This window comes from Sitodiplosis mosellana, unplaced genomic scaffold (genome assembly GCF_009176505.1).
Source record: "Sitodiplosis mosellana isolate CC-2019 unplaced genomic scaffold, AAFC_SMos_1.0 Smas_scaffold_11, whole genome shotgun sequence".
In the NCBI taxonomy this organism is placed as follows: domain Eukaryota; kingdom Metazoa; phylum Arthropoda; class Insecta; order Diptera; family Cecidomyiidae; genus Sitodiplosis; species Sitodiplosis mosellana.
Window position 1 is genome coordinate 223,873 of NW_022595253.1, and position 27,222 is coordinate 251,094.

The 27,222-nt window shown below is 37.4% G+C and overlaps 1 protein-coding gene across 12 annotated transcripts in view; it reads left to right on the top strand.

Annotated features, from left to right (window-relative positions):
- The window catches only part of LOC129567351 (probable serine/threonine-protein kinase DDB_G0282963), a 44,022-nt gene extending 17,112 nt beyond the window's left edge, over positions 1 to 26,910 (top strand). For 6 of the 12 annotated variants that reach the window (XM_055444157.1, XM_055444155.1, XM_055444156.1 and 3 more), the window contains exons 6-12: positions 1,005 to 3,000; positions 19,194 to 19,708; positions 19,885 to 20,118; positions 20,212 to 20,327; positions 22,965 to 23,081; positions 23,720 to 24,016; positions 24,158 to 26,910. In XM_055444157.1, coding sequence (XP_055300132.1) covers positions 1,005 to 3,000; positions 19,194 to 19,708; positions 19,885 to 20,118; positions 20,212 to 20,327; positions 22,965 to 23,081; positions 23,720 to 24,016; positions 24,158 to 25,143 — 4,261 coding nt within the window. In that variant the 3' untranslated portion in view covers positions 25,144 to 26,910. Of the gene's footprint in view, positions 1 to 1,004; positions 3,001 to 19,193; positions 19,709 to 19,884; positions 20,119 to 20,211; positions 21,391 to 22,964; positions 23,092 to 23,719; positions 24,017 to 24,157 lie in introns of those variants that run through there. The other 6 variants (XM_055444165.1, XM_055444161.1, XM_055444162.1 and 3 more) reach the window with 3 other exon arrangements.
- The last annotated feature ends 312 nt before the right edge of the window (positions 26,911 to 27,222 follow it).

Consider the following 27,222-nt stretch of genomic DNA (forward strand, 5'->3'; position numbering starts at 1 on the left):
CGAGTATCGAATCACACATGGGCACCGCACACACTTCATTTTAATTCTCTTGCTCGTTCGTTCATCGTTTCAACTTAATCACATCTCTTTCCATCTATTTATTTACATGCGCGCAACGACGTCGTAACATTTTACATCGTGTTCGTGCGCGCTTCAATATCTATCTGATTTAAATTGAAAGCAGAAGTCGGTTAAGGCAATACATCGGCTGTATAACTGAATGTTGAGTGCGCCAAACATTTTAAATAGACATCCAAGATAAATTTATCCGATATTCTCGCCGCACAGGAATCTCTTTGAAAATCTACCACACTATATAAATACACGCTGAATCTTAAATTGGATTTTTTGTTTTTGGATTCGGTGTTTGTTTTGTCTGTGAGATTTTTCTCTTGATTTTGACTACATTTCATTCCATGTTTTCATTCGGAACATAAATGTCAAGATCTTCGATAAAAACTAAAGAAAAAGAAAGATTACACGCATCCCAAGCGATTTGAAGTATGCAAAACAGACCTTAAAATGCAAAGTAGCCTGCGTAAATTTAGACCAAAATTGATTTAATGCCACTCTCTCTCTCTGCCTTCCATGTTTCATCAAACGAATCGTTGAGCAAACAAAACAGAGCATTTTCGGATAATTTCTGACTAATTCGATCAAGTTCAAATTCTTTATCTATATAAATATTCAAGACCTTAATCATAATTTTAAATGAATCATCTTCAAGCGACATCCATTTGATTGGTTGATAATAATTTTTTCCAATTAAAAACGTATTCTTTTAATCGATCGTAATTATTCGAAAACTTTTTTTTAAATTTTTTTGTATGCCAGTGAATTTTATGCTATTTCATTGTCGGTATAAAATCGGTGTCATTTTTAAGATCTATAAATTTATTGCATTGAGTGTATGGCCAATTAGGTTGATTGCGAGGGGAGAACGCGATCGACTGCGCTCGTTCAATTGAATGTAATCATAACTAATTGAAAATTCTAAATTCCAGCGACAATCGTAATAAAAATTACAACGATATGAATAATTCGTCGAGCAGCTCCGTTCAGCCACAACAACAACAGCACCAACCATCAACGGAACGCATACCAACGAGCGACAATGTAAACAATAACACAGGCTTAACTAACACAGTTGCAAGCCCCACAATAGCGTCAACGGCAACGGCAATAGCAACAGCCATGAATACGCACACAAACGAGACATGCGACACTAATGATTCCAGTGCGGTAGATAGTAGTGATGATGATTTGTACTATGAGACACAACCACGATCGTTAGCAGCACTGGCTGAGCGAGACAGACGACGTGAGCAGCTGTATCTACAGAAGCTAGCGAAAAGGCAACAGAAAGAGTATCAACAGCAACAGCAATGTATGAACACAAGCAAAGATCGTAATGTTTTGGTGGACAGTCAACGTCGAGACGGTATGTCGATTCAAGCGAATGCAATTGACAGCAGTTCAGCGATGATCGTCAATGAGAGCAGAGTGTCGGTCGCAAATAATAATAATAATGTGAATCGTGTGTCTAGTGGCAATGACATCAACCGTTTGAGTGCTCAACAGCAGCAGCAGCAGCAACAGCAAAAACTGAATAATAAGAGTAAAATTTTCGTAAATAAAAACGATTTGCGTGAGAATTGTGCGGTTAATCGAAGTGTTGTGTCGAACGATAGTCAAACGGCAAAAATAAAAGCAATGGAAAAATCGAATGTGAGTGCTATAAATGTGCCAGTGTCGCAAGCAGCAATAGGTAAAAGTGCATCAATGTTGTCACCGAAAATGAATAATTTTGATAAGAAAAATCACAACAATCATAAGCCTGGATTCTTATCGCGTTTTACGAATTTCCGTTTTTCATTGCGCGGCAATAGCAACAAAAAGAAATTAAAATCACTCGAAAATACGGCGCCACCGCCGAATGCTGCCAATAATATTGTGCTTGTGTCAACAAAGAGTGCTACACCAAACAGTCAACGCAACAATGATGTGGTCGATCATCAAGTGCCGATACGAAATAAAAGCAACAATAATAGTTCACGACCTGGCTGCTATCAACGCAACTCGATGCGCAGCAATGAATTTGAATATATACCATTGAAAGATCCGATTGCAGTCGTGTTTGATACGCCAAATCAAACAAGTGATAAAAATGTGGGCAATGTGACAACAGCAACAGCAGCAGCAGCAGCTACAACGAACAACAGCAATACGAATGCACCGACGAGAAATGTACCGAAGCATTTGAGGAATGATAACAGCAGCCAATTTATAGCGGCTGAAAAGAAGAATGTGTTGACAACGAAACCTCCACTACCACGACAACCTCCACGTGTAGTCGGTGTATGCGCAAAACAACCATCCACGTTGAATTCCACACATCCAAGCTATTATCAGCAGCAGCAGCAGCCACAATCGAACAATAAAGCGGCTACATTGGCACAATCAAATCCACAACGCGAAGGAGTAAAACGTCATGCGCAACAACAACAGCAACGTTCCACATCGACACCGCGCGAAATCAATTTCAACAACACCACTGATAATGGCAAGCATTTCCATTATTTGGCCAACGCTGACTATGATGATGAGTATTATCAGTTGCTTTCCAGTCGACAAGCGAACGAGTCACATTCGCGTGGCGGTCTCTTAAAAGGTGCAGTTTCAAGTGATGGTCTATTGATGGACGTGAACGAAAATAGTTTTTGTACGGTCGTTGGTGATGAAGAAGATGACGACGACGGCGGCGATGATGATGGTAAAATTGGTCTCATCGAAACGAATCTCGATACCGATGAAACGGTCATATCGGGCAAAACCCGAAGCCTGATGGAACTTGGCCCGCAAATGGCACATCGTGGTGCCAATGCAGTTCATCGACGTAAACATGGTGCTAATGGAACCGATCCAACCACCATCGAACCACGAAGACCCCATAAAAGTATGGAATTTTTATTGGATAAAGAAAATCAACGATTCGTTTTGGTAAGTTGAACAAGAACTTTCAATTAGAAATATAATTATTATTCAAAATCTAACTCGGTGCGCCGCGCACGCTTTCAATTAGAAGAGGAAAACCGATTTTGAAAACAATTGAAGAAAGAAAGCAAAAAGAAAAAAAAACTCGCAAACGGAAACAGAGGAAACGAAACGTGTTAGAATCTCATCATAAAAACATAGAGAAAAGAATAAGAGACAAAATTGTAAAAAAATGGTGTGACATACAAAAGAAGAAGTGAACAGTAGGGAAAAAAATAGCAAAGGAAGACAAAGAGCAAATCGACACGAAGACAAACGTGGAGGAAAGATTACATTTCAGATATATTCAGTGTGTCCGTTGTGTATCGCTCTGAGTGTGTCCGTTGTGTATCGCTCTGAGTGTGTCTATGTGTATGTGAATGTTTTCAAGCATTTTTGTGTTCCATGAATATATTTTCCATATTGAAGCAGCCACGTAGTCAGGCCGTATAATGCATTAGATGCCAAAGCGAATACAACTCATCGCGACTCTCAAACAGTTCTCTCGCTACTTCCAGTACATGATGTGTAGTTCAATTCAATTCAACTGGTATTTTCACTCTTCTTTCTCTTGTTGCTTTCCCGTCGTTGCCATCATCATCATCACCACTGCCATCGATGTAGTCAACGCTCTGAAAAATAATAAGAAGAACTGATTGCCAGCTTTGTGTTCTCCAATTGAAAATTTTTATTTTGTGAGCAGCTAGCTCACTTTTTTTTCGTCTATTCACAGTTCGTTCGTTTGTTAGTTGGTTGAAGTTCTTTGTGTGCTATGTTGCCTATACCGTATTCATATCATGGTACATAAATTTATGCTTCTATGCTCTTGCGTTTATAACGTTTACCAAAGCCGTGCACTCAATTTCAAATAGAAAAAAAAAACAAAACAAACCAAATAGTTCAACAACATCCTGTCCCTGTGTTTATGCATTCATAATATTTATTCCAATCATTTACACATACACGATGTTGTTGCTTCGTTCAACGCTCTTTCTCTCTCTTCGATGGAAATGCATATAATGTGTTGACAACAAAATTGAATCGACCCAGTGCGCGATTGTTGCAGCGAAAAAAGCAGCAGCAGCAGCAACAACAGCAACAGCACACGCGGCCAACAATAATTAGAATAAAGAAAGAAAAAAACATGGCTTTAACGAACGAAAGGCATAGAACATCGGAAGAGAAGCCATACTCATATCGAAGCGCAATTAACAAATTGCAAGCGGTATATGTAACATGCGACAATCAATACACCTCGTGGCGCGGCAGCGTTCAATCAGTCTCTCTTTCTCTGACCAATTACGTTGCTTTTGTATTTGCGTGAATCAATATTTTTACTCGATTTCAAATGAAATCAATTGAACAGTGATAAATGGAATCGATTGTATGTACAGCTACTATCTGATATGAAAACGCGCATCGAACTAATAATCAATAAAATGAGGCGATGAAGCATTGTTTGCTGTAACGGAATGTAAACGGATCGAAGCGTCCAGAACGGGCAAAATGAGAAGAAGCGGGTATGTGAGAGAGAGAGAGTTGGTGGTTTATTTTAATGTGAAAAGCGCGTATATGGAAGCCACACGAACACTTCATTCATTTTGATTAGGTGACGATTTGATGGAGCGTTAAGGCATTTATGTTGTGCGCCCGAACCAACAAAACTATCGCCATCACCAGCAACAACATCAGATTTTGCCAGTAAACACACGCATTACTTCCACTTGAGTTCGAAAAGCTAATGAAACTATCAAGACCGAACGAGCGAGCTCGCGCGTGTGATTAACTCGATATATGTATATATTTTTTCCCTCTTCCTCTTATTATTCGTTTATCGATAGAATCGACAAACTGATTCGATTTTCGCACCAAGACACCCGTTCAAAATCACTGCTGCCCATCGTACTCCGTCTATTTACATCACGAATTCCATTCCCAAATGAAAATGCATGACATAAGCGTGTTTATACTTGCAGCCCGTTTGTTGTTTTGTTTTTTCTCTATGTCATTTTGTCGTTTCTTTATCTATAATTCATGTTTTTGATCACGCATTTACACTCTGATACGAAATTTAATTTACGCTGAGCTGTAAAAATGGTCATGCCAACCCTAATACAACAACAACTACTCAGATATAAACAAAAAAAACTTATCAGAATGGAATTGCGAACTGCGAAATATAGAGCACAGAAATGATATCCAAATACAAACGAAGCTATGATTAAAATGTTCTAATTTTTTCGCATTCATTCAATGGCGTTAATTTGAGTTGGCTTTAATTTAATTGCCATTCATTTTAGTTTAGTCTGCATCAGTGTTGGTGCCATATTCAATTGACGACTCTTTGCCAATAAAATACACGATAAATATTTTAACTTGCAACAGCCTTATAACGACGTACTATTGTCAGAGATAACGCTTGGAATATTGCGGCTTAGCGGATTTGTCATAAAATTGTGAAAACTTCTACCCACCATATAAATTATCTCGCATCGACTCGCGAATTAACCTTCACATTGGTTTTGTTTGTGTTTTAATGATTTATTTGTTAATTTGTTAGTTTTCATTGGCCGAAATAAAGAGAAGAAAAAAAACAAATTCCTGGCACAATATTTTTTTATCATAACCTTTCATGATAAGCGTTGAATTTCCGCCTGAGAACCCGCTCAATGAAATTTTAAGCGATTTTTCGTGTCACAATAATTCAATATGCACGATTCGTTTGAATACGATTTCCATGCGATAGCGTTCAAAAGCCCAACAATGAAAATGGACGTCTCAAACAGCCGTTTTCCGCTTTTGATTGACTACAAAATGCAAAATTGAAATATACATGCGAACAAAACGAATCTATCACGTCAGTCAGTTGGATAGACAATCGGTATTTGAATCGGTGTGTTTTTTCCCCTCACTTCCTTTTCACAATCGGTTGGCGTTTATTTTATGTGTGTGTATTAAAAGAGTGAATTTCATCGATAACCTTCGGCAGATCAGCAACAATTTACATAAATTACGCTCTCTCACAAATGTATGTGGCTAGCTGGCGCAGCAATTTGGTGAAAATAGCAAACAGTTTCATACACATATGTAGTAGTTGCCATATCACTGCGCGGTTTATAGTCCATCCCTTGTGCACTCGTTCACTGATATGAGGCTAACATTCAAATCGCTCTGAACTCACATAAATAAATGATTTTGAAAGACAGAAAAAAACGACGGCAACAAAGCCCATGCGAACAACAAAAAAAAAAACGGACGAAGATAAAATTGGCGGTTGGGTGTCATTCAGCGGTTGAGTCGTCAAAGTAAAGCCATTGCAATCAATAGGCCATTGTTTGCGCATTAAAGTACCTCTTGCGAACCGTTTTTGGTGTCTTTTAATCGGAATTCACCAAATCGAGTTTTGAATAAAAGACTCAACACTTTTTTGCAAATCGTTAGCATAATAATCAACTAAATCGTCGATAATCGCAACTTAACTTAAAAATCACTTATGCATACATTGTGGATGAATTATGGAGAGCGCTCGCGCTCCATGTCACCTACACAAAACCCATTTTGATTTACATCGTAATTAAAAAAAAAAAAATGAAAATGGCAAAACGTCGTCGTTTTGTATTGACTTGTCGATGGTTTGATTTGCTTCCAACCAAAACAAAAATGATTACGTTTGCTTTTTGATTTCATGTGCGGTTTTCATCACCGTCATTCATGACAACTCCATCCGTGTAGCGCGAGATATATCAACACCGTTGACAACCCACGATTGAGTTGGAGCCGAGATCGATTTTGTTGTAATAAACAACACAATAGAGCGACCGGTGCACAAATGACGGCGCCTTGATAGATTATAATTCAAAACTGATTAATTGTTTTCTATCAGAATGGGGCGCAGAGGGACAGAAAGAGAGAGGTTGAAATTTGCGTGGCTTGAAATGCAAATTGTGCCCAGTAAACTAGCACACAGCCCAAACAAATGCATGTGCACATAAATTGTATGCAATTAGAAATTTCTCTCTAGAAATTGTATTTCCATGAAAAGAGCAAAAGAAAAACACTGCCGTTGCATAAGTGTGGCGTTGATTTTTCTCTGCGTGTGTGTAACTGGATCTATTTTCTATGGTTGGCACATAAATAAATTCGCAGAATACACTGTTCCATCCGCTTTAGTTTCTTTTTCACGTGAATACAGCTTTCCTGGTTGAATTTTGTTTTGTGTATGAGGAATTGAGTTTGTGGCCCATTTTTACTTTCTGCCTATAAATTAAAATTGGTGTCAATTGTATCATCTCCATGACAGATAACATCGAATGACAATTGAGCTCAATATTTCTCCCTTCTTGCAAAAATGAATTTTTAATAAACATCCTCACAACAGAGGTCAAGAATAGACTAATTTAAGAACGTACAACAAATGTTTCTATTTAATTTATTTCGTATGCGAACATATGTTGAAAATAAAAATAAAATTGACTCCTCGTGTGTGTGTGTGTGTGTGTGTGTGTGTGTGACATTCGCCTGAGATATTAGTTTGTTTTTTTCGACTTTGTATCATTTCACACTGTGCGGTGCCCGAAACAAAATGAGCAATCCAATGGACGTGGTTTGAGAAAGACATCAGATGTGTGGTATTTTTATACACACACTTTTTTCGATTAGTCATCAGTCTTCGCATCGGAATTATTTTGACACAAAGCGTTAATTCGTGCGCATGGCCACGTCACATTGGTTTCGATATTGTCATTAGATTGGATAATGTGATGGATGTAGCAATGAATTGAATGAATAGATAACCCGAACGCAACAATAATGTGAGAAAAGTGAATGAATCGGATACTCTTTATTACGAACCGAAAGCGGCACGCACAATAGCAGAAAAAAGCAGCAACATCGGCAGCAGCAATTGTGTGTTAATTTAATCGTCTGTCTCTCACTCGATGCGCACAAAGTACTCCATTGTCAATGTTGAAAAAGAAATAGGTTCGCGGCGCTATTTATGCCATTGACAAAAAAAGAGTACACAATGGCACAGCATACATAATTCAAGTGAAAGAAATCAGTTTGGTGAACAACGACGACGACGACGACGACAATGGGGGATACGTGCAATGCAAAATGTGTTGAGAATTAATTTAATGCAAGACAGAGACAGAGGCAGAAGAAGAGGCTATGAAACAGAGAGAAAGAGAGACATAGCAAACCGATTTACATGCCGCATGAACATTCGATAGCTTAATCATGAACAATTTTACATTTTAATAACGCGTCTACAAATGCAGTTATTCGTACCCATTCCAGAACGAGAATCGTGGAAACGCTTGTTGTTGTTGTTATCGTCATCGCCAACGTCGTCGTCGTCATCGTCATTTTACCATGGATTTCGGCGACGATTTTAATATCGTGTCATTGTTTTCAACGTCACTTTTTTTTCCACATCACATACAATACATAAATTGTTTAGCATTTAAATGACGAATCGACGTGGTTGAGTCGTTACCAGAACGAAGGATTCTAAAGCCATTACTGGCGCGATTTTTAAATCGACGCGAAACCATAACGACCGAATGCCGAATGAAATGTGGAAAAAAGAAATCAACAAATTAAAACGGCACAACTATTGTGGCAACTGATAGGTCGAAAAGCCGTAAATAAACAACAATACCAGCCACACTGTTCGGTTCATTCATGGTCATTCAACCCGAAATGAAGAAGAAACAGAAAAAAACCCCATAAGAAAAGTGAAAAACGCTCGTATAATATATAATAACAGTCAATCGCCTATAGAGCAGCTCTCCGCAACATTTCACCAGACGATTTGATAATGTGCATTTCGTTCAAAGTGCAACGCATAAAAACAATATACACATTCTTGCTCCCATTGTTCTCTCTTTCATTCGCACTCTCGTTCTATCTCGCAATCGTATTTTCAATTTCATTCCATTTGCTATGATTATGGCTTGTGTTATTATTAAAAACGCGCCTAATTATTAGTTTCATATAGTTAGCATATAATCCAATTGGCTCGATGTGTGTGCGTGATAATTTTGATGGAGAATGTGTCATTCGGATATGCCATAGCGATATATAACCCAAAGCCACAACTAATTGAAAAAGCCGCGTCTGAACTTTACACGCCCCAAAACCGTGCCATTCAAAGGAGAACCAAAAGTCAAACCGAAAACTGAATTGCTGTGTGCTCGTGATCAAATCAGCACAGTCTATGGAGATCATCTTCATCACATTATAAAACTGCATGCTCAGCACCAAATTCGATTGATTGAATAATTCTTTCGATTTATTTAATATTGGACACACACACACAAACTCATCAAATGCAATGAATTCCAATTGCAGCGTTGTCGTTGCTCTTGTTTATTTTTTTTTTTGTCTCGGTTTCCGAGCGACAAACATACAACTGCTCTTCTCGTTCAATTTCATACGCAGCTTATGAACTCACGCATAAGCCTATAGAATGTTAATGTTTCATGTTCGGACTCAGTGCTTCATACTCACTTCCACTTACATTATGCAGTTTGATTCCATTTAACGTTTTAGCAGCACATGCATGTAGCAAGTAATGTTTAATGGATATTTGACTTCATCATACGGACAAAAATAAAATATGTTTACTTTTTCTGTCTGTGCTGTTGTGGCTGTGAGCTAAAATGCGCACTAAGCCATTTAACTTTGGATTGGATTGGAACGGACGAGGTTCGCATATACATTTCGAAAAGGGAACTCCGAAATATAAATTATAGAATGGCTTGATATAAATTGCAAATTGTAATATGGCCGGGTGTTTATCGCGAACGCGAGTGTGTATGTGGTGCGTGGTGGATTCGCTATTTTTAATTTCATCGCTTGCGTCAGTATCACTGAATATGTCTAACATCTGGTTTATAGTAGCACAATATTGTGTGTGCGAATAAGTAGAAACAAAAACAAGCACCATATTGCAAAATGCGTCTATTGCAAGTGAGATAGAGGGGAAAAATACGCCGTTTTGGCGTAAAAAGGCAATTGCAAGCCTACATTTCAATCGACGCACACGACGAGAACTAATGGAAAAAGATCAACAGATCAACTGATTAAATGCGATATTGAATTAGAGATTGCTGAAATTCTCAGCGCGCATAAAGTTTTTCTTTTTCTCTTTTTCATTTTGCACCGAAATAAAAAAGTCTTTGTCTTCGTCGTGATTTTCCACATTAACTGAGTGGCAATTATTAGGGTGTGAGAGTTGAATTAAATGCATTTTCATCGCATGGCGCAAACTATATAATTTCATCTTCACGTTCTTTCTGCTGTTGTTGTTGTTGTTATTTCATTTGCGTGTGCCGTGCACAAATGTGCAAATACTTTTGAAGTTGGCTGTGTTTGTGTGTTTGCTTGTGCTCGTTGGTTTGATTTCGTTTTGCGATTCGAATTAAAAAGCCGCAAGTAAGAAACTTTCTATTTTTCCTTTATGTTTTGGCTTTTAGCTATGCCACACAGCTTAATTCCAAATCGATTCTGCGATGCAGAGCACACACACACACACACAGCATACAATTTTTAATTTTATCTGCGCGACTGCACCGAAGAAGAAAGAAAAACAAAGCACAACAATCTGCATCTTTCGATAAAAATGCTCAAACATTGTTGGTTTTTCTACGGAGTTCAAATTGGCGTGGTGGCTGCGAAGCAAAACCAAAATCACAATTCGTTGTATTTAGACCAACGCGCTAAATGGGAGATTGAAACAGCAACAACAACCGGTAAACCGGCCTCTTCACTGCACATATTTCTTAACTAGTTTTTGTTTGTTTTTCGCTTTTGTGAATTCGTATGATCCATAGAAATTATTGTTGAGTAAACAAAACACGATCAGCAAAGTGAAAACGCTTTTGACCTCAACGATACGAATCACGATCTGTCACAATATCTCGTCCGCAAACTGGAATACACGTACCCGTATCTAATAGTAGAAAATTATCATTTCTAATGAGCCACGATTTCATTTTTGACCGATGTTTTTGACACACACACTTTTTTGGCCTTTGAATCATCATTGATTTTGCCAAATGTACGCGAAAAAATAAACCAAACCAAAATATAAAACGACCTGAGCCAAACTTGCTTTCGATCGGTCGAATAGAAAGTTCTAAAAATAGACCAAATAATCGCTGCATTTATATGAAACAGATGCTTCAATCATAAATAAGCAGCTCGTGCAATAAAGTACTTTCGATAAATTTATGGCAAAAATGAAATTGCAAAATGAACTATCGAACTCACTTCGGCCAACAAACGGCAGCAAAAAAGAAGGAGCAACATCAACTTCAATAACTTGAAGTCATTTCTCATCAGAAGGAAAAAATCAGAGAAAAAAGTTGTTTCATCGAAAGATAAACCACATGTGTTTCCACCATATGATCAGTTGAAACCAAAGCATTTGTGCTGGCTCTGCGCCATAATATTCTCTGTAGAAAATCTTTCAACCAACGCCAAAAAAAAAACACATAACGAGAACGACGAGAGTAATACAATGCAAACAAGAAATGTAAACGCATTTGAAAACAAAAGAGCTCGGTGCAATTGAGACGAACGAACGAACGACCGAATGAAAGGCGGTTGATGTAAGCAGAAAAACAAAACAAAACAAAAATAAAACTGAAGAAAAAGAATGAAAAAGGAATTTAAATGCCATGTTGAGTGTGAGCCAACGGGACCATTCGTAAGCCATCGCTTGTAACACACAAAAAACGAACCTTCATTCTCTCCCTATCATATGGTTGGCATTCGGTTGATTTTGATCTAAATGGAGAGCAAAATAGCGTTTAGTATGTCGATGCATGATCTTTTCAAACGACTTGCAACAAATTAACATTTTTAACTGGCATAAGATGATGATTTTGATGTGAAAAATGGACCGTGAAACGAACACACGCTTCGTTCAATGTGTGCGAACACGAAAAACCAAACGAAATGAAAAATTACAACAACAACAACAACAACAAAAAAAACAATCGAAACGATCAAGTGCACATCAACAATCATTGGCTGCATTGCCACACAGTGTATTCCAATACCAGTATATTCCAATACCAGCCAACACATGCTCACTCATGCCGCCTTTGTTCCAAGAAAACTTGAAATATTTACATTCAAACTGAATGAAATTTGGTATTTTCCGTGAAAATTAATTCCATTTTGAGGCGAAAACATTGGATAAACACGAACGCACGTTCTCTTTCGCTCTAGCTGTGGGCCGTCGCCGTTGGCACCGCCACATTGTGTTGAAGCAAACATACACACACACACACAACGTTCGGGGTTTTTAGTCGAATGTTGATGTTGATGTAGAAAGCGATTAAAATTTAATGCATGTAACACGATATATTTGCTGAATGCAATAGAAACGAATTGTCCGGAAACTGAATTCGAATCGCATATATACACACACACACGCAAACACATACATACACACTTAGCATAGAAGCTACGAAATAATTCACAGCACCAGCAGCAGCAGCAGCAGCAGAAACAACAACACAATCGAACAATTTATTCCGGTTAATTTGTTATGCGAGACTCTGTCCATTTATAACTTAATTCGCTTAAATAAAAAATGCGATGGGCGACCAAGCAACCGACAAAAGTGACCGAAAAAGCGTACGTCGTGTTCTGACCACGAATCCAAAAATGACATTTATTAGTGTCGTTTTTCCGTTGATGATTTTTGTTTTGTTGTTGTGCATTGTCGAAATTCTTCATTTGCTGTTCATATGGAACACGTAAACGAGCACTCTCCGTCCATTCCATTCAGCATTTCAATCATTTGCAGAAAGCGAAAAATGAAGAAAGGAAGAGAAAAAAAAAATGATGCCACTCGTCGAAAATGTATCCATTGTAATCAATATAGAATGGGAGCGTACGGTTTGAATGGAGTGGAATGGAAGTTCCGCATTTTGCCAGTTTCGAAAACATCGCGCGACCAAATGCGATTTACAAACAGTATGTCATAATAGAATCTCTCTGTCTCATTCTCTTACAAATGCTCTCTGTCCCGTGTATATGTGTGTACACGCAAACTATGCATTTTCGCCCGAATGTAATGCGCATGCCAGTGGAAAAGCTTTAAAACACCCTTACTCAATACCGAATTTGCTGCCAGTCGTGCGCGCCAATGTATGAGTGAGTGTTTGCGTGTGTCACAACGTTAAATGCTAAACAACAAGCTTTCATAAATGGTGTGTATATTTTCTGTGGTGGTTGTTGCTGCTTTTTCTTCTTCTTCATTTTCTCTCCCTCATCCATAAGCACCAGCAACAACAATACCAAACTGATTGCAGTACGTACACGTAGTCGAGAAAAAGCACACAGTTGATAAAATACAAATGAAATCTAGTTCGAGGTCAAACACATACGTGCAAAACGTCAAGTTTAGGCTGTGTGTTGTGTTGTGTTTTATTTTTCTTTCATTTTTGTGGAAAATTAAATGTTCGACTACTATCAAACGGCACATCGAAACACACATCGAAAAGCACACTCGCTCGCAAGCACACACTGAGCAATCTATATTTCTTCAACGGCAATTGGACATGAAAAAAATGTTGCTGTAGGAAAATGAAGCCGAATTGTGTGTAGCAAAAAGCAATAGGAAACAGAAGCAGCGGCAGCAGCAATGGCAGTAGCAATGCATCGCTTTTCAAGTCGTGATAATAAGTTTTCGCCGAAACATTCAGCGAATGGTATTCTTCAACGATTGAGTTGCTAGCTTTTCTCTGCTGCACTCAGAAACTCAATCTATTTTCTATACGTTAACAATTGTTTTTTTTAAGCCAATTGAACGATAGTTTTCGACAACACTTTGCGCACAGTGCATGCAAACCAGCGATTGTTGTGTGTGTGTGATTTTTTAGTTGTTTTTAATTTTTGACCACGATTCGAGTGCAGTTGCTAGAAAGAGTGCAATTTCCATTGAAACGTATATATTTTAAGTGAAAAATGACGAAACCAGCATAATCTACGTCAAAAAATAGTTTTGCGTGAAATAAGTGTGTTATGTGACACTAAGTCCAGAACCAAAATGTTTGTATGTGTAACAAAAATGGATTTTGTTGAAATTGTTTTCGAATCGTGTGCCACTGTGAATTGTGTATTTTGCCCTTGTTTGTCTTGTTAAATTGTAGTGTTTGTCGAATGGTGGAGTAAAAGAAGAAAAAAAAACAACAACAACAAATGTAGACAAGCGAAATGGAATCACAAATGTAAAGTCACCAATTACCTGTAGTATGACCTTTATGGCAATATCAGAATAGCGTAGATATATTCTCGGTGTGTGTTTTTTTTTCGTTTTCTCTCTTGTTTCGTTTCGTATTGTTAAGAAAATTGGAAAATAGTTCTCGCCTTGGCTCTCGAAATACACGAGAATTGAATTGAATTGAGTTGGAAAAAGAGGGGAGGGCTTGTATTAGTGCGGGCAGTCGATTATTTTTACAAACGCGACCTCAAAATACATCGCAAAAGAAAACGAAAATCAATGATATTCGAATGATAATAAACAAAATAGCATACCAAACCAAACGAAAAAAAATGACACACCATATCCAACTGTGTCGACTTCGACTCTGAATCGGCTTGAACGTCAAGTGAACGTTGACGAAGAAGGAGAGAGGAAAAATTGAAAAAGGAAAAAAAAAATCGGTGTACGGTGGAAATTGAAAGTGCATAACAATAAGTGCCCAGGTTTTATGACAAGCAATCATCTGGATTACTTCAATGCTGCAGCCACGATAGCTGTCGTATTCATTATTCATCTAGTGCATTTACGTAATCAATAAATCGTTTTTGGGACTTGAACAAAGTTGCCCCTCATTCGGACAGCAACCACGGAATTGTTGGCCACAAAATGTTTCAATTGGACGACGATGATGACAATGATAAATTAAAAGTAAGATTTTCCACACAAAAAAATGTTTCATTTTGTTGGATACCAACTCTCCGCTTATGTTGATGCAATGATGCATTATTTTTGTTTGCCTTATTTTTCCTATCATCCAATCTGTATTTCTGTGTCGATATTACTGCTATTGTTGCTGTTCATTTTTTCTGTTTTCAAAGCGAAACTCGAAAAAATGTTCATTATTATCCATATTTCTATCGAAACGTAAAAGCATACTGCTCCATTGCTGCGATTACATGATGACGAATGTATGTATGTTTTTCTCTTTGCTCTCGCTCTCACTCGGGTGCCGTGTATTGATTATTCTAGGGCATTTGGTGTGTTGCTGCTGCTGCTGCTGCTGAACACTGACTACGCGATATGCATGCGTTTCATACACGTATGTCTACGGTTCATTGTGCTGAAAATGGACTGTGGAAATTCACAGAAAACCGTCATCGTTTCAGCACAAAACTCACTACGAGCTCATACACAAAATTCGATTGGTTTGACACACGAGTCCGTACATTGTTGTTGCTGTTGCTTTTTCTATTCGACACGAATCGCATCGCAACACACAGGCCAAGTAGAATGAGAGGGTGAGAAAAAAAAACCAGATCTTCAATGTGAGAGAGTACTTCTCGTCGAAGCCCTAACAAAGAGTGCACCATTTAGCAATTATCATCAAACGTAAAAACCTTTTACCCACCGCCGTGCATAAACAAAACAAAACCAAAATCGAAATTGCTGCTGCAATTTTGTCTTTGAACTACTGCGGCTGTTCGGCTGTACACGTTGTCGTCATCAAAGCTGCTTCGTTCGTTCGTTTGTCGTTGATGTCGTCGTTAGCTAGCAAGTGGCAGCAGCAGTAGCAGCAGACGTGTTCTGTGGCAAGAGAGGCGCACAAAAAACAGTCAATTATGCATGTAATTAGTGAAGAACAGCTTGAAAACCATCGTTCACATTCAAAGTGGCACTACCCTTCTTTTTCTCTTCAACCTGAATTTAATTTGCCATATTTTGATATTTTTTTCTTTCTACACGACATAGAAAACGACATCCTTTTCCCAGTTGATGTGGCGAATGTCAACGATGCAACATTTTTCGTTGTTGTAAAAGACTTTTTCTACCCGAAAAAAGTGTCACGATGAAAGGAAAATATTAAGAAGCCATTTATATTTATATGCAAATGAACTGCTCTCTCTCTCTCTCTCTCTCTCTCTCTCTCTCTCTCTCTCGCTCTCTCTATCTATGCGCAGATTCTCACACCGAAATATGAGATGAGAGAGATGTTTAAAACGTTTTTTTTTTACCTGTGTATTGAATGGCACTTTGGTGTCACATTCACAATGACAGTGCAAAGCGATGGCGACAAAAAAGAACAGAATAGAACGAATCACCCCATTGAAATCGCTGACATAAATATGCCGCACGGAAAACAGCATAAAGTAAATATTTATTTATTTTTCGTGTGACTGGAGAAACACAAAATACACACGTACATACAGCGGGCATCATAAAGGTTATAAGACAAAGACAAAGACAAGCAATCAATATGTAATTACGGCATCCCATATATGACACATCTCATGCACTCTGTGCGATGTGATTCAATGTGTGTGTGTTTGTCTCGCTTTTCGTCGACTTTTGCCTTAATCTTGGGAATTTTTTATTTGTTTTCTTGGCATCATGCACCATAATCCATTCTATTTGACTCTGCTGTAATAGCAATACATTGCTCTATCTCGACGGCTTAATGCCATCCAAGCACTTCATCCCTCTCTCTCTCGCACCAAGCCATTTCTAGTTTTGCCACTATTTTTCTCTCTCCATACCACTCATCTTCCGCATTTCACATTTTATGCTTTGTCTCTGCCGTCACAACGCAACATCTTTCTCTTCTTCTGTTTTTTCTCTCCTGCTTGTGTTTGATACTAAATCATTCAAAGCGTATTAAGCCAGCGACTGCTAACACACTGACAGACTGCGACGAGGAAAGGAAGAGTTCAGCAAATGAATAGCAATGCGAATATTGTTCACAATGTCACTGTGTTAATAATAAAAATAATAAGAGAAACGAATATCGGGGATTTTTTCGTCTTCGTTTTCTTCTTTTGCATGAGTCTTTGTCTTGTATGTTCATATTTTTCGGTGCTCTTCTTTATGGCTATTGTTTTTACATGCAAATGTAAACAGACACAGACGGAGAAAAAAATTAGAACATGTTTTTGCAAGCGAATTACTTGGTTCACTTTGGCAATCGACACATTAGCACTCGTCACTTAGACGGTCGATGTTACATTTTAAAGTGGAATGAGAGTGAGAGGCGACACAGAGAGAATATACAGTTATAATGAGTTTTTTTTGTGTGTGTTGAGCACCCTCAATGCTAGTGCGTGCACGACACAAACTTCATTCTTGTTGAAATTGACCGACCGAACGGTTCGCAAGTAGCTTATACACTTACACACAGAACACTGAACACAGTACATAATTTTTTTTTTGTTTCAAATCAAGTTTTTGTTTAAGTTTTTGATTAGAAAAAAACTTTTTGGCCATCACACGATCTTTTTTTTTTTTGCTTTTCATAACCAACTTCGGAAAAAGTAAAGTAATTTCGTTTGGATAGTTTAAAAAACTATGGCATCGAAATACGGTTTAGATATGGATACATCGATTGTTAGTGACATAAGTGCGTTGGATTGCGGGGATTTTGATATGATAATTGAGCACCTGTTGTGCAAGCCAACGAAGAAATCAAAGCGGCCGAAGAAAACGGCACATCGAAAAGTGCATGCGGCTCAAAGCGTACCAGCGCTAAATGCCCACGATTTATTCAATGCGCCCGACAACGATGAGGTCGACAATAGTATGGCGAATGCAACATTTTCAGCGGCAAACACCAGCTATTTGTCGTCATTCAATGACACATGCACCACGGTGAATAGCGAACAATTCGAAAATATATTCGCCTACTTTGATCAAGACGTAACCACCGATGATCTATTGATCAGCGAAGAGTCTGACGACAACGACGACGACGATGAACGACACCATATCAAAATGATGCTGCCGCCGCCACCACCACCGCTCAACGAAAGAGAAAATTTAGCAAGCAATTTGCAAAATCTTCTGCTAACCGATAAATCAAAGCCGAAGAAAAAGCAAACAGCACGCCAAGACATTCAAAACAAGAGCAAGGCAATTTTGAGCAAAATCCAACAGTTCAATGGAATTGAACCGACAAATATGAGTGTTGTTGGCAGAAAGCCAACATCGCATCGCATACCAAATCGGCGACCAGTCAGTGTGCTGTCAACGTCATCGACAGCGTCATTGCATGACAGCGACAGTGATACGGCTGCTACATTCAAAAAACCATTAAGTGTGCCAATGAATCGAGGCAATGTTCGTAGCAAAGTTGCATTTTTCAATGACCATTCATCGTCGGAACGCAGTTCATCTACATCACCGTCCGTTCAATCGACATCTGATGACGATGAATATCAATTCAAACGCACCGAATCCAAACACAAATTCAAGCAAAATTGCAATTTTTTCGAAAATTTCTTCAAAGATAAACAACACGACCAGAGCATACTCGATACATCAACGATGCGAATGGCAGAGTTGCAGAAGCAGAAGAGAGAAAAGAAAATCATTGTTGAAAATCAAAAGGCACGAAACGATGTAGCCAAACCAAAATTGGATGCTCATGAAAAATTGAGAGCTGTTCAAACGTACGTGCAAACGCAATACCTTCTGGAGCGAATTCAACGACTCGTTGCAGCCATCTCAAGTTTAGATGAAAAACGATTGAGTTCGATGAATTTACGATTGCTCAAGAAATTTCTCACATTCATTCGTGACTGTTCGTACAATTGCACTGAGGTGTGCAACACAATTAGCCAGCATGTGCTAACTGATTTCGAAAAGAACGTCATGTCAGCCGAAGAGCTGCTTTATACGGCTTTGAAAGAGGCACACTCAGCACAGGTACAACATAAACGGAAATAAATCGGTGAATTTCACATCGTGATCTAGAATGAATACTTGAAAATAAATACACGTGTTTCGAATGTTTCCTTTTGCGAACTCATTTTTATCGTTCTTCGATATTAAGAGAGAATTTCCAAAATTGCATTTCAATTTTTCGCTTTAGTTGTTTATTCATCTATCTTAGCAGGCATTGAAAACTAAATGAAAAAACATGTTTTTTTTCTGTATTTTACAGCCCCCAGAAAATGAGCTCCAAAAATCCCACGACACCAATACAAATATCAGCGAGCATCAGTTGCGTGTGCAAGCATCATTGCAGCGGCTAAATATTCCCGATTGGTTCAAACAGTATAACAGTACCGCTGCAAAGGGTGGCGAAAGCACCGGTGGCTATGTGCCGGGCAGTTTTACCAAAAAGCGCAACGCCGATGTGCAACGATGGACTGGCCTTAGTTCAAAAACCACATCACTCAGCTCATTAGGATCGCATCGATCGGATCGTAGCCCGTTATTGTTAAGCCCATCCGCACAAAGTCATCATGGTCACACAGGTTTTTCGCGTTGGTCCACATCGCATCTAAATTCCAGTCAAACATCACCAAGTGCTTCGACACGTGGATCATTCTCACGTGGCGGACCGAATGCAAGCATTTTATCGAATCAATCGTCAATACGCGGCTCATTCAGGCAACCATATCTCGGATGGAGAAGCCAAGAGAAATTATCACAACCACGAACGCCTCACGAACGGTATGTTATCGATTTACGCTTTAATGCCGAAGAATGAATGTTTTCATTGCAACAAACCATAAAAAAAAAATTTCTCAACAATATTTTAAATTTCTTTTTTTGAATCATTCATTTACAATTAATTTCGCGTTTCTATGCTCCAACAAGAATGACTAACAAAATGTGTCTTTTTCCAGACTTGCATCATCGATGTTGAGCCGTCAACAAACCAAACAACAGCAACAGCAGCAACAACAAACCCAGTCAAATAATACGAATTCGTTAAGTGCTAAAACTGCCACAGAGCCAGCCGTTTCCCCGGAGATCCAGACGTCGATCAAAGAAGTAACGTCAGCTATTGTGCATTATGTCAACGATCAAACCAATCGATCCGGTAATTCTAGAAGTCGATCGGCCAGCCCATCGTCTAGGTAAGTACACTCATCATTGCGACAATTTAATTATTCATCAAGTCAAACATGAGTGGAATCCCATTTATCAATTCATTCTGTTGTTACTTTCAGGCGTTGCTGGTTAGAAAGTTCATTTGTTGGCAACAAACCAATGGATTCCCCACAGACACCGGTACTGGAGAGTTCGATTGGTCTCTCAGCTGCATCTTCCCGAGTAAATGGCGTTGGTGAGTCGCGTCTCCTCTAGACAAAGCAAATACACGCATCAATCCACAATTTAAGAAAGAAAAACAGACCCGTTTTGCTCACTGAATAATTTCATTTTTATTTACATTTTACGACAAAGGATTTTTTTCCTTGTTTGTTCCGTTTGTTGAATTTCTTTATCATTTTCGATAGCACACAACAGCTAAAACGAAAAGTAATCGTAATTGTGACTTTTACGAACGAACTTATTATTTACGTTACGAAAAAAATAATTCGATGAGAATTAGCTATTAACTGAATTAGTTTCACTTTATGTTATGCTTGATTTACAGAATGATTTTCATTTTCTATTATGTAAAGTTTTGTTTGTCCAACTACATTTGTTTTCTGATTATATAATTAACTGAAAAAACGAACAAACTGATAAAATTTGCGAATGCTCGAACAAAAACTGAAACGTAGAAAACAAAATTGCGCGTTTTTGGCAAGAATTTTCGGTTAGTGCTAGGTAACGATAACAAATGTCTTGTCTTGAGTTTTTTTTTTTTTTGTGAATTGGAAAGAAAAATTTAACATGAATTTTTTGTTGTTGTTTCGAGTGCACAGACACATACACACGCAACACACATACAGAACACATAGGACCAGAGTCCTTTAGATGAATAGACACGAATTGATGATTAAGTTTCATTTGATATTTGATTTATGATTTAGTAGAAAATTTATAAAACATTTCTTATGTTATTTTTTCTGGTTTCGCTTAACCGTATCAAGGGCTTTCGATTTTTCCTTGAAAAAAACATAATGATTTTGGAAAGTGTTTGTCATTTCAAGAATCACCCGTGTTCATTTCTCAATTGCAATCCGATTGATCGATTATGAAATGAACATGAAGTCAATTGGTCTTGACAAGTGACAGCATGGACGGAACAAAATCGATTATTGATTCATGGTAGAAAAAAAGTCAAAGTGTGCGATACTAATTATAATTTGAGCTCCTTTTTTTCATTTCATCCTGTACAAAATATGACATAAATATATATGATCAGTGCAAATACACACATAAAACTCATTATAATATTATTACAATACGTTTTTTTTTTTCTGTCTAAGGAGTCTTTTCTTCTTTATTTTATAATTTTCTCTCGCTATGGATATAATGATTATAAATTTGTTTTCTTCATATATCTATAAATCAAATGTGGAAACAAATTAACACTGAAATGAACGACAACAACGACAACAACGATGACGAATAAAAAAAATCGATTCAAATTTTAATTTTTGCTACGCATTAAAAGAATGTAATCACTTGGTTCAACACTTGGTGCTCAGAGCGCATATTTCCGGCACAATGCAAGCAACACCATGCACAAGCAATCGAGTCAAATCAGCTGCTGACAAACAGTTGATGGCACTTGATTGATGCTTAAATCACCTCCCTCTTTGGAGTCTTTAACAAACAGGGTTGGTTATGATTTCGATGGTAACAAAAATATAAAAACACCTACAAAACCGGACCAAAATCGTCCATAACCTGGCAATCGAATGAAATTTTTTTTGTTAAGAAACCAAATCACCGAATCTAATCAAATTCCGTTTTTTTCACTTTCGCACCACAAAGAATCATAAACTTGCAACAACCAAAACACCCAATTAATTTTAGATTCTATCTACTAGAACGTTGGGATTTACTATTTATTTCCACATATAATTGTTTGTTTTTCGCTTATTCCACTTTCAACTCGACCAAGTGATTTTAAAAAAACACACATATACACACTTAATCGTGATTCACCCATAGAATGCATCTCAAAATTGAAACGATTCATATATATAATAATTTTATCCCTAGCCCCAGCTCAAAATCCCTAGCTTAGGGTTTGCAACGAACATTGTAAATGTTATTTTTTTAAATTGGTAGCTTTTTTTTAATTTTACGAAAAAAAGAAGAAAATCGAATGAGACTCCCGAACAAAAACTAAATACAATCAAAACTCCTTAGGCATTATTTTTTTAGTTAGTTTTTTTTTCTTCTTTGTTTTATATCGAACTAATTTTGTTAATTTTTAAGAAATTACAATCATTTTAATAAAAAAAAAAACAGAAATTTCCCTATTTAATTTTAAATTGATTTGATCTCGGATTTATTTTATTTTTTCGTTCGCTTTGCTTTTTTATATGATTTTTCTATCATTTTTTGTTTCATGTAAGTATTTCATGAAAATCGAATTCCATTTCGAATCCGAGGAGAATGTGAATTGAAGCCCAGTCTTACAATCGCTTATCGAATATGTACACACAATTTAAGCATCTTTATCGAATCACTGTCCAAACACCATCCATGCCTGCTCCACACGTATATCCAGCTTCCAACTGGCAATGAAAGGATGTTGCGGTTAAATCAACGAATGTGAAAAAAACCAGTTTAATCCAAAATTGTCGAACTTTTTTTTCTCTGCAACGTATCGCCAATCGCTTCAATATCCTTTCATTTGCTTGCTTTCCATCCACAAATGTCACCATAAAATTTAAACAAATTTATTTACCATACACTCAACAACAAGAACTACAACTTAAACCAAAATACGAAAGATCAAACAGTCAAAACAGAAAAAAAAAAATCCAAAATTCTCCTGCTTACTGAATTGATATAGAGTCACCATTACCAGTACTTTCCATTCAAAACGATCGGCCTTCGCACAGAGGTTCAGCAACATTAGAAGATGTTTTAGCATCTTTATTGGGCTTACCGTCAGAGTACAGGTCTTCAGGTATGAACCTGTAAGTTTTGTTGTTTTGTTTATTTATTTATCATTCCGTCTAATTTTTCCGTCTTAATTTTTGTATCATTTTCTTTCCACAACCAGAACAACAGAAAAAATAATCGAAAACAAAACATCTGAACACCAATTTCGTTTTATTTTTCGCTTTATTTGTTATGTTTTGTGCATTTTTGTGCGTGTGTTTCACTTTTTTCTTGCTTTTTTTTCGTTCTAACACAAAAATGTTCTTTCAGTCATTATTTTTTCGATGTTTTTTGAGTGGAATTATTTTCGATTCTCTTCATTTCCATCAAAAATCATATGATGCATATATATAATTTGAATTGTATTTTTTTTTTAAAGTCATTCCACCTAAGGCTATGCTAGAACTGCGCACCATTCGACATCAACTCTCGTTTGGTTTTTCAGCTTTTTATAGAATGTATAAACGAAAACAAAACAAAACTAAAAATAATAATAAGAGACTTGTAAATATTCCCCCATCGTACATAATGACACTTGTGTCTCTCACCCACTGCCTAATTAGCACAATGATTTTTAACCTATTTTTTGTTCGCGTATATGTTTCTTTTTTGCTCTGTGTCTTTTTCTCTCCTGTTTTTTTTTTCTCTGCTGCTGCCGTGTAGGAGACACAAACACAATCAATGATAGCTGTCGTTTAACAATCGACACACAACCGTTGCGTCGTCGTAGCGAAAGTGATGCCGCAAAACGTCCCGACTCAACAACACCTGACAATAATGATTCACCCGCTCAACTACGTCGTGTTAGTCTCGATTCAACGGAATCCAAATCAACCGCCGCTGGAGTGTCATCGGCCAATGCATCAACGGTTGGCGATATGATCAAATGCCGAAATCCAAAATGCGATGCCACCGCCAGTCCATCCGATGCCAAACGAAATTTCAAGAGTTGTCACAATTGTAAGCGATAGCGTGAAATATTTTGGTTTTGTTTCCGAGAGAAAAAAAAAACCCTCAATTAAAAATTGAAATATGAATTTTCTCCTTCAGAATAGCTTAACTCATGCATTTTCCTTGTTCTCTCTGCTCCACCCGTTTCAGGTACTCAAATATATTGTTCACGCGATTGTCGTCGTGCCCATTGGGAAAAGCATCGCAAAGCTTGCCTTCATTCACGTGTATCGGTATTGTGTCGTCAAGTGTTGTCGGCGTGCAAGGATGATAATGATACCCTGTCACATTTATCGATATTAGCGCGACGAGGCTATTTGACACAAGGCCGAGGTGTTGTTCGCATATTATTTCGCAGTCCAGAAAGTGCAGAGGTATTCGTCAAACAGGGTTTTCAACGGATCGGTGAAGCGTCTTATGTTCGATGGCCGGAGTTGATGCCGCAAGAAATGGGCCCCGAACTGTATTCGGAACTACTTCGATTGAGCACCGAGTACAAGCCCGATTCAAAAATGCTAATTTATGTGGCAATTTGTGTTGTATCAGAAGCACCAAGCAGTGCATCATCGACATCGGTAAAATGGGAGCGTCAACTCGTATCGCGTTGTGCCAAATTAAAGCTAAGCAAAACACTACCACTTGAACTAGTTGGAAATTATGCAAATTCAACGGCAAATACAGGTCACCAACGAACAACATCGAATACATCGAATTCAGCATCGGATCCGCTGGCCAGTAGCACTTCCATAGCCGTCGCCGAACCAATCAAAGTCTATACCGATGTGCTAATTCTAACATTTAATATGTGCGATAAAACGCAAAATACGCTAAAGAACCGAGAACTTGTGCTTCAGAACATGCAATTGGCGTTGAAAAAGCGCGGCGTTAGCCTACGTAAACATTATCCCGAAATATTTCAACGGCTTAACTCGTTTGTTGAAGGAACAACGGATCGATTTATGCCGGTGACATTGCATCCGCGCGACTCGTCGACTGGACAACCGTTTATCTGCATAATGATGCCAAATCTAGGGGAAACCGATCGAATCAAACTGCCCGAATCGGATAAATCGGATAAAGGCAATATCGTTACTATCGACTGCCTAGAAGTAGATCAAAGCACTTTGATTGATTAAAATTCATAGCGTCGTCGTGCACATTACCCGAAACCGAACCCAAACTTGAACACATAGACTTGTTACGAATCCATTGACCTACATTCAAATTAGCTGACAAAATAATATATGAAATGAGCTCAAACTCTGCAGGAAACGCATTCGAAAATGCAATAAAATAAAGAAAATCATCGTTACAATGGAAAAAGAAATGTCGACACACTCAAGCAGCCTTGAATTATGGAGCGAAACGACGACCTACTTGAGACATCCGTTACACTTATTAAACAAATCAGGTTACATTAAATAATATTTGTGGTATGAACTTTTCATTCGATGGAAAAAAAAGGGGAAAATTCTCGCAGATTACGAGAATGAAATGACATTGCTACAGCAGCTCAGTATCGATGACATAAGGTGTAGTGACAGAAAAGCGGCAAATTACAACAACAATAACAAAAAATGCATTTAGTTGGATAAAAAAGAGAAGATGTTATGAAGCCAGAACCTCGTTACGAAAACAAACATAGGTTTTTAATAAGAATAATCGTTTTTTTTTGTAGATTGAAAAACACAAATTTCGTTTGGTCCTCCAACTCTCGAGGGGAAAAAAAATCCAAGAAAAAAAATTGTGATTCGAATACGAGTCCTTTTGTTAACAACTCTTTCGCTCAATATACCAAAATACTATGCATTCTACCAACGTCAATACAATCAATTTTGTCGCCACTCCCAGCCCACGATTGATCGCTCGCCGTTCACACATCAATTGAATTTGTACAGCAACTCTTGTACATTAAATGCAACACTAACATACACATACACAAATTACAGAGCTGAAACCAAACTAAACTGAATAGACATTAAGTATGTAAGCCCTTCAAATAATTTCCAACATTTTCTAATTTTATTCAACACAACAACAACAAAAACTATATCGAAACCCAAAAATATTTTACTCCATTTACGTAATATTCCTATCGCTTTCTTTTTATTCCTGCTCTATTTTCTATCGTTTATTTCCTCGACATATTTACCCAGAAAAAAAAAACACTCTAAAAAAAATCTCCTTGCCTTTTTGTGACATGGATGAAATTGAACTTTTGAAGATAAAAGAAAAACAAATCTATATAAATTACCCACTAAAAATCATATCGAGATGAAGGCGACTATTTTGTACCCTTTCAATTTGTGTTATTCGTTTTTTCCTTTTCGAAGAATGTTCTTGTGCAAGATTTTTCTTGAACTTGACACACGCAATATGAGAGAGACTTTAGGCTAAATATATTCAATATTAACATATTTCTTAATTATATGACAAATTTTTAGATCAATTCTCAATTTTTCGCGAGAGCATTTAATTGAAAATGTTTTTTGTCATATATGCAGCTGTTTCCATGATTCGAGGAACCGACGATTTTCTGAATGAAAAACCAACAAAAAGAATCGCTCACCATTTATTCGTACTTAAAATGTATTTTCAAACCACTTTCGAAGTTGAATCATAAGAGCGTTCTGAATGCATAATATTCATCTGAATTTAAAAACAACAAAACAATACTATTCTATTCCACAGGCATAACACATAGGTTGGTTTGGGTGGGTGCGTGTGTCGCCAATCAAACCAATTTTTAGCTAGAATTCAGTTCGATTCTGATGAATGGAATTTTTCCTAATCAATCGAGAGAAGTGAGTGATGAATGGAACACAATATGTGCATGATTTGAATTTGTCTAACGCCTTTCTAGCTCATAAAATTGTGCCGACTGCCACGCACCTTGTCCAAAATATCCACTTGAAAAAATTTAAACAAAAATAAAACAACAATAACAAAAGCAAATTACGATAAAAATTATATTTATTACGATAAATGATTAATAACAAACAAATGCAAATAAACTAAGGGATTAATATATATATATTTAAACGCTTGTTACAACCAACCAAATATTCAAGAAAAAAAATTCTTAAATTATATTAGATACCAACTAAATTGAATGACAAAAAAAAAAAACCAATAACGACCAATCGAGTCAAGTCAAGTCAAACCAAATATTATTATCAAAGGGAAAAAAAAAACGGAACAAAATTGAAACCAAA